Consider the following 8,595-nt stretch of genomic DNA (forward strand, 5'->3'; position numbering starts at 1 on the left):
CGAATGCTCGATCGGTACGCGCCGACTACGCGACCAGGCTGCGCGCGAAGATGACGGAGGCTTTGGACAAAGCACGACGGAATCTGAGCACTGCTCGTGCCGAGCAGAAAGCGCAGTATGACCGCTCTCACCAAGAAATTCACTACAAACCAGGTGATCTCGTGTTGAGGCGCAGTCATGTACTGAGCGACACCAGTAAGAAGTTATCCGCTTCTCTGGCGCCAAAATAGTCAGGACCGTACCGAGTTTGGCAGAAGGTCTCTTCGCTCGTGTACAAGCTGGCGGACTTGAAGTTGAGACCGACCAGCGGACCGGTGCATGTCTGTGATCTCAAACCATATATGTTGACAGAGGGAATGAGTGGCCCGAGGAGGACACACTCCCCCGCCAGCAGGCAACTGTAACGGAAGGCCGTGCTCGTCGTTCGGGCATCGCGCCTCGTTACAACTTGCGCCCACGGCAGACGTAACTCTGACCAATGCGCAGGGAGCAATTTCTCGTGCTGGCTGAATGCGGACGGGACGCCCTGTCGATATTCAGTACATTTTGCTTCCAGAGCAAGCACGCGCTTTCTCTTTGGAAAAGACCGAGTGGGGGTAGATTAAAAAAATGGCAAAAAAAAATGTAACTAGGGAAAATACAGCATTGCAGCCAGCCAGGAGGGGAGCCGGCGGAGGCCACGACGACCGTTGCAGCATCGAGGGGCAAGCCGTCCAAGGAGTGGCCACGTTCCTGCACCCAGAGCCTGTTGTCACCGTCAACCAGGCCAAGACAAACGGTTTCCGATCGGCTACGGAGCGAGCGAGCCAGAGTTCGTGGAACGGGCCCCACGTCTACCACGGCGAAAACTGCAGCAAAGGGGCCGCCTTGGCGCCGTTCGGTGCTTGCGGCCGTGGCTTCACCAGCGGGAGCAGCTTGGCATCCCGCTGCGCTCGCCATCGGCGGTGTGGACGGACGAAGGGAAAAGAGGCAGGCCAGGAGCGAGCTGTCGGCCCGCTGAGGGGGGCCTGCAACCCGCTACACAACGCGAAGACGCAGTTCCTGCCCGTCCCCTGGCAAGCTCCCCTGGCTGACCGACGATTAATGCAGTAGCGCCTGCGGCCATCGAAACGTCCACGTCTGGCCGACTGAGGGTGAAGGAGCGGGATCTGCGGTTGCTGCGGCCGCCGCACGTGCGCCCCCAGCTCCAAAGTCGTCTCCTGTGGTCGTCGGCCTTGCCTCCCCCTCCGACACCTGTGGCTGCGAGCTGTCTGCAACTTTTTATATTTTGGCACTTTGAGTTTAAAAACGGCATCTAGCCGGCCCCACTCGGTATCTTCCTCGGTGAACGCGGCTACTTTTAGCCGTACGGCGGTTTTAAGGAGGGGGAGATGTGGGGATTCACAATCCCCTGCCTCCATTATAACGGCCGCGCGTAGTTAACGCGTAATTACGCGCGCTAGTAGAGAGGTCGGCGGAGGAGAGGGCACGCTGGCCGCCCCCCGCCGCTTCCCGGTGTCCCGGTCTCCTGGCGGCGACGCTGCCGCGGGCCTCCCTCTTTCCTCGCGGCGTAACCCAGAGACCTCCTCTCCCTTTCCGTGTCGAGGAGCGCGAATGTAGCAACTCGCTCGAGGGTCTTTCGGCGGTTGAGCGCGCATGGTACAGCATTTTCCCTCGGGGAGGCCACCGCCTTCACCCTCTGCTCCCGATTCACTTACCGCCGCAGGCCGCGAGCACGAAGCCGCGCAGGTGGCCGCTGTGACTACCTCTCACTCCTTGCGCGTGCTTCCTTTAGGTGGTTTGATTTCACCCCCGTATGCGGCGTTCGCTCGCTACAGGGTGGTTGTACTTGAGTGCATTTTCCCTGCCGTTACTCGAGCATAATAAACTGTTCGAGTACGTAACTCGGTGTCTGTCTTCTCTGGCTCGAACCCGCCGCAGTAGCGACTTCTCGCACCGCGGGTTGGGGGTCACAGCTCTGTCTGTTAAGGCTGCACGTCGGAGCTAGACAGCGACTGTAGCCTCTCGGGTTACTGACATTCTAGTGGAAATCAAGAAGAAGAAATGGGCATGGGCAGGACATGTAGTGCGTAGAGAGGATAACCGATGGTCGCTTAGAGTAACAAACTGGATTCCAAGGGAAGGAAAGCGTAGCCGGGGGCGACGGAAAGTTCGATGGGCGGATGAGGTTAAGAAGTTTGCAGGGGTCAAGTGGATGCAGCTAGCACAGAACCGGGTTAATTGGAGAAATATGGGAGAGGCCTTCGCTGGGCAGTGGGTATAGTCAGGCTGATGATGATGATGAACGACGAAGTGTCACTTGCGCGTTTGCGTCTGTGCTGCTCGCTGCCGTTGTGTCTGGGCTAACCCCTTGCTATCCTGAGTATCCTGAGTCAGCGTGTAAGTGACAATATTGTCAACGTCTTTCTTTAGATCAAGACCCGGTACAGTTTTTGTTCCCCCTTTATTTGGTGGGTCGATGATATCTGCTTTAAGTTGAATCAGTACGTCGTGCATGGACAACTTGCTCCTGAAACCTAGCATTGTTTCGGAAAATACCTCGCTTTCCTCTGCGGTTAATATTACATGCTCCATCAGCTTCCCCAGGCACTACGTAGCGATATCGGCCTGAGCTTGTCTAGGTACTTCAAGTTTCTTCCCGTGGAGGTTTTGGAATGGAGATCGCTTTAGCATGTTCCCACTCCATATCCCATTTAGGGAGTCTGTGAGTGCCGACTGATACTAAATATATGTTCCTCAGCATTTTATTGGTGACCCCATCTGCTCCCGCCGCCGATGTGGTTCTTAGCTGACTCATTGCTCTCCATACCTCCGCTATTGAGATGTCCCTATCAAGCTCTGTGTTCTTTGGTCCTTGATATGCTGTAGATGAACCCCCTTTGTCCGTGTTAAGGTATCTGTTCTTCAGTTCCTGTATGAGATCTTCAGCCGTGCCTTGGTATTTGTGAACCAATCTTTTCAGTTGTCATTGTGTTGCCGTCTTAGTTTGTCCTGGATCTAGCAAGTGACGAAGAAGTTGCCACCAAAGCTTAATTCCCATTAATTTTATCGCAAATCTGCCCTCAGTGCTGACTCTGAAGTTTGTTCGCATCTGTAGTTCAAGCGTCGATACCCTTTTCTTTTTAGCCCTCTCGTGGGCTTCTCACATGTGAGTCAACCTCGAATCTGTAACATCATCATTTCCGGTGGTTGGGGGTCTTTGTGTGCGTGTTTGCATCACTTTTGAGTCTTTTAACCCATTGATTTGGATTAAAGATCTCCCTCAGAGCCTCTTCGTCGTATGCTTTGTGCCTTTATGAAACGTGCTTTGTCAACTCCGTTGCAGGTCGTGCATAAGAAATCCATCTTTCTGAAATTCGGCCCTCGTTCGATCAAAGTAGCCGGAGTAGACAATTTAACAACTCCCTGCGCAAGCGTGTTTGAGCAGCATAGTCCCGGCTCGCGAGTCGGCGTCGCGCATGTGGCCGTCTAATCTTCGCTGAGCCGGCGTGCTGCGTCGTTCACTTCTGACTGGTCAGGGCATAGCCGGGGCCCACTGTTGCGGAGGTTATGACTCAACTTCATGCTCCTCAGCTACAGCCGACAACGACAGTATACGCTCTCGGAATGTATCGCCACGATCTACGTTCATCCATTTTCTCTGCCATTTGTGTCCACGGTTTTCGCTCTGCTCGTTGTTTTTGGCCAGGCTTCACTCAAATGTTGGATCGCGCCTCTAGTGTCTGAAAACATTTGCCGGAAGCGGGTGATGACGTCACTGCCACTAACCTTCTGAACCAGCCGTCCTTTTCTGCTGGTTTTATGAAGCGGCAAGCACCCGAACGTAGATACTTGAAAGGATATTCGGGCAAGCGTAAAATAAGAATTAATGGAAAAATCGTCGGATAAAATAGCGTTCAGCTTATTAAGATTCGCCGAAGGCTGTCACTGCAGGTCACAAATCGTGTGCGTATATGATTACGAAAAGCCTCCAGTGACACCTGGCGCATCGGGGCCCTGAATTTGGGTCCCGTACGTATGACGGGTACGTCCATTCCCTAGAGTGTCTGTGGTGTACTTTCAGTTGAGAGGGTCTCAAACTAGGGGACTGACCTATCCCTGCGCACAACGGATTTGTTGGCGCCATTTGCGCACATGGCGTTATAGCGCTGCTCTCCGCGTGAAATGAACTCTTATTCAAGCTCTTGTGTTATTATTTTCCCAGAGCATCACTTGTTGTGAAGGCCGTCCATTCATCGCAAGCTGCGCACTGTCACTATCTTTCCTTCTTAGCTTTCTTTTCTTTTTTTTTTGGTTACAGGCGCAATGGGTAACATTTATTGTATTGAACTTGTTGGCAAGGCGACTAAATTGGAGCTGCAAAGGCGCAGTTTCTTCAGTCGTCTGCATGTAAGAACGCGGTGCTCTTGACAACGTTTTTTCCGGTCCGCCCGCGTGTTACTTTTATAGCAGCTGGCTGTATCTCCTCTGCAAATGCGCAATAACTACTTATCAGCTGCCGGCAAAGAAAATGAAGAAAAAAAGAGCAGTAGCGCACGTGTTTGGGGGATCGCCCTCTTGACAATGGGCATGTCAGAACGTCTGGTTTTCTGCTGGAATACATTCAGACGCGTCGTTATCGTTGTCAAGTGCCTCTCCTTCGGGGAACAAAAATAAAGCGTAGGCCCCGTCTAATCTAGCCGGCGCGCGCGCGCGTCTGGCTGCCCTCGTGTCCAAATAGGGACAGCCAGCGACCTCCGCTCATGAATGACTTCTGCAAACTCGCGCACACACACACACACACGCACGCACACACGCTAGCGCGCGCGCGCGCGATCCATGATTGGGGCGGCAGCTGTGAATACGCACTTAGCAGCCACGCAACAGATCGCCTCAGAAACGTCAGACAACATGCATGCTTTGTTTTTGCCACAACATATGCTGCGGCAGCCACTCCGAGCTCCGCCCCTCGCACCGCAATACGTGCGAGAAGGAGGCTGCCAGCTGAAGAAGCGCACCCAAGGCTCGAAAACGAGCCACGCGCGAACTAACGGTCGAGGAGCTAACGGCGGCGGCTGGCTACAGCCCTCCGCGGTGGTGCAGAGGTGGCTCCACCTGTCGCTGCAGTGCGAGCGAAGGGCGGACGGGCGCGCGCGCACGCACGCACGCAGGCCGCCGAGGCAGGTGCACGCGACCGCACTTCATGCTTCTGCCGCCGCTGAGAGGGAGAAGGCGGTCGCGCCGCTGTTTCCGTTCGCCGGCGCACGCAGCGGGTCGCGTGAGGCGTTGACGTCAGCGCTGGCACGTGAGCGGCGGCGTGACGCGCCGCGTGACCGGCGCCGCAGCAGACCTCGTCGCCTCGGCAGAGCGCAGGTTAGCTATCGTGGCACACGGTGCGGCGCAAGCAGCGCAGCAGCTATGGACGCCGGCTGGGAGCAAGCACTGCGGCTCAAAATGGAACAGCGGTGAGACTCGCGCTGCGGCTCGTGTCGCCAGCGGCCTATTTGAGTGGCGACGATCGCGCAGGAGCCTCAACTTCTGCGCTCTGGAGCGACGGAGAGGGCCCCCGGTGGCGGCGGCAGCGGCGGCGGCAGGCGACCTGCTCGAGGACGCCGAGGAGCTGGGCCGCAAGAAGGCCGCCCGGGTGAGTGTGCCCAGCAGGAGGGCCTGGACAAGCCTCTGCGGGAGACGTGGTGCCCGGGATTGCAGTCCAAGCTGCGGACGCCCCCGCCCAGGAGCCCGCCGCTTGGACTGGGATCGAGGGCACCACCGCTTCGGCAGAGTGAGTGCTGCGACCACAGCCGCGCCCTGCTGCTGGGCATTCTCTTTTATCACTTCCTCCACTTGTTTACCGCCCGGTCGCGCCAAGGACGTCGCGCCGAAGGCCGTCGCACTTGACTCTGCCGCCGTCACGTGGCGGCTCGCGCGAGAGCCATCGGCGCCCGCGACCGGCTCTCCTTGGCGCTTCTTCCGGGACGGTCAGACGAATCGATCCTGCGCGGACCGCCCAAGGTCGCGCGCTGCCGCTCACGTGGCCGAAACCCGACACCGCGGCTCGGAATGGGCGCGCCCCGAAAATAGGGGCACCTTATTCTGGGTCGCACGTGCGTGCCGGGCGGCCACTGTTAACGCTGCTGCGGCTGCTCAACGCAGGACCCCATGTCTCACCGGATCATCGAAAAGCGCCGCCGCGACCGCATGAACAACTGCCTGGCCGACCTGAGCCGCCTCATTCCAGCCGTCTACCTCAAGAAGGTAGAGCCTGCCGCTCTCGCGCACCCACGGGCTACCCCGCCACAGGCCCACATGGAGCGCCCCCTCGCGCATTGGCCGCCGCTTGTCGCTTCGTGTGTGTCTCGCTCAGTGCAGTCCGGCAGCTGTGTGCTGTCACAGTATTCGTGTGAAACAGGTGCGGCGGGAGAGGAGCAGCCCTTCTTGCAGCGCTCCCCGTAGGCCGCCGCCAAACGTAAATGTCCGTCCCGTCACTATAACCTTTTGTCCGGATAACAGCTGTCCGCCAAAGCACCGAGAGAGCGCCGCATGTGGGCCGTCCCTAGCCGCCATCGAGCCTTCTTCACCCGCGCTGCTGTCCCCGTTTGCAGGGCAGAGGCCGCATTGAGAAGACAGAGATCATAGAGATGGCCATCAAACACCTGAGGCACCTACAGGCGCACTCCTGCAAGGACCCCAGTAAGTGCGCTCGTGTGGTTGTGTCCAACCCCTTTCCCTTCTGCAGCGTCGGCTTTCCCCCTCACCGCAGCCACCTGCGAGGTCGTCCAGAGGGTCGACACCGACCACAGGCTGCAGTACCGGCTGGGCTTCCAGGAGTGCCTCTCAGAGACCGCGCGCTTCCTCGTGGACCGGGACGGTGCGGGGGACGACATCTGCCTACGGCTCATTGCCCACCTCCAGAAGCACTTCGACAAGATCTCCGGAACTGGTGAGCATCTGGACAAAACAGAAAAAAAAAAAAAATGGTGCTGTTCTAACAAGCAATCGCTTCCATCAGGTGCTGCACAACACTAGACAGAACTTAGATTTCACATCTGGCATTCATAGTTTACTGGCAAAAAACATCTCTCTATATATATATATATATCTGTTAGCTGTGTTTGTAACACGAGGTCAATCATACATATCAGAACCACACAAAGAGCTCGAGACAGTGAATTTTGTCAACAAATATATTTGTCTGGTGTGCTATTTCAAATCTGTTTGCACTCAAAATGCTGTTTGATGCTGCATTGATCCTTAGTTTAGCTCTTTCAGTGCTGAAATGAGTTGCATGTAGTGCTGACAGAGAGGAGTGTCTTTTGAACAATTCAATTGCAAAGAGTGCAGTTAACTGACTTGCTTGACTTTGCACAGGGCCTTGCTTCCAGTCTGGCCTGATGCTTTCTGATGAGGATACACACACAGAGCCAGAGCCCCTCCTGGAAAGGCTAAGAAACAACCCAGACTGTCAACCCAAGCAAGAACCATCTGCTCCGCACCCAGACAATTCGTGTTCATCATCATCGTCCTGCTCTTCTGTTAGCCAGTTGAGGGAAATGCTGCAGAATCCGGGTCTCAGCGTACAAGAGGTCATGCGGCGCTCAGACTACCTCCTCGCAAAGCCCATGCCTGTGACTCCAGCTCCCAGCGAGGAGACGTACAAGTTCAAGAATGACATCAAAGACCGCTTCCACAAGGATGCCCAGTGGGGTACGGCAATAGAACGCAATGCTAGCCCAGCTGAAGAACAGCGGCGTCACTCTCACACCCAGGGACCACTTGCCCCCACCTCACCAAGTCCAACCAGACTGAGTGTCTCAGCGCCACCTCCTGAAGTTCCACCCGAGCCACCCAACAGCCCAGTACCTCCTGGTGTAGCTGCGTTTGCGCTGCATCCTCGAGGTGCATATTACATTCCTGTGACCCTTGACCCTGCTATTGTTGGACCTGCCTTTGCGTGTATGGGTGACAGCCCCAGCCCCCTGCATCCTGTCAGTATCTCAGTGCACTTCGGACGGCAGCGTGTGCTTGGTCTTGGTCCACCTCCGTGGTCGCAGTGCCCTTGGCGCCTTCGCTCGGGCGAGCCCAATGGCTACGCCTGATGGACAGCTCTTTCTCACTTGGGTGATGCGTTGAGTACAGAGTGCACTTTCTAGTTTACATACTGTCATTGTGGTGCTGCATTGTGCTACACCATTGTTTCAGTCTGGCCATCGAGACTTCACACCTGTGCTGCATTTTCATCCAGGTGCAGCATTGATTGTACAGCTTTACAAACATTCACCGTAGGGCACAAGGTAATTGCGGTGCCAGGCAACTACACTTGGGAGGGCAGGAAAGCTGTTTCTAATTTTCAGCTCCTCACTTCAATATGGCAGTGTGCTTTAGAGCATATTTTGTTGCCTTGATCAGCACTGCGAGGCAGGCAGTCCTCGCACTCTGTACAAAATGCAGAAGCTAGTCCAGTTCATAGTCTTGTGCCTTCCCGTTCCCACATTTTATTTTCTGTCTTTGGACAGGCAACCAGTTTAACTTATTGCTCCCTATTTATGCCATTGTTGAGTTTTCCAAGTTTATTGTTTGCGAGTGCATGTCCACAAATAAAGGCAGCCCCCTGTTGGA

At 55.8% G+C, this 8,595-nt stretch overlaps 1 protein-coding gene across 7 annotated transcripts; it reads left to right on the top strand.

Moving 5' to 3' along the window:
- The first annotated feature begins 5,184 nt into the window (after nucleotides 1-5,184).
- On the top strand, nucleotides 5,185-8,595 carry LOC146207271 (uncharacterized). 7 transcript variants are annotated; one of them, XM_084579925.1, is made up of 6 exons: nucleotides 5,185-5,444; nucleotides 5,506-5,761; nucleotides 6,133-6,234; nucleotides 6,582-6,669; nucleotides 6,716-6,919; nucleotides 7,348-8,595. In XM_084579925.1, the coding sequence occupies exons 1-6, from the start codon at nucleotides 5,398-5,400 to the stop codon at nucleotides 8,073-8,075; spliced, it is 1,425 nt and encodes a 474-aa protein (XP_084436051.1). In that variant the 5' UTR covers nucleotides 5,185-5,397; the 3' UTR covers nucleotides 8,076-8,595. The 7 variants fall into 7 exon arrangements, with proteins under 7 accessions (XP_084436051.1, XP_084436140.1, XP_084436250.1 ...); XM_084580124.1 differs by having other exon boundaries at nucleotides 5,191-5,444; nucleotides 5,506-5,623; XM_084579956.1 differs by having other exon boundaries at nucleotides 5,192-5,444; nucleotides 6,740-6,919.

Source organism: Amblyomma maculatum, chromosome 1 (genome assembly GCF_055883805.1).
Source record: "Amblyomma maculatum isolate TAMU_Amacu chromosome 1, ASM5588380v1, whole genome shotgun sequence".
NCBI lineage: Eukaryota > Metazoa > Arthropoda > Arachnida > Ixodida > Ixodidae > Amblyomma > Amblyomma maculatum.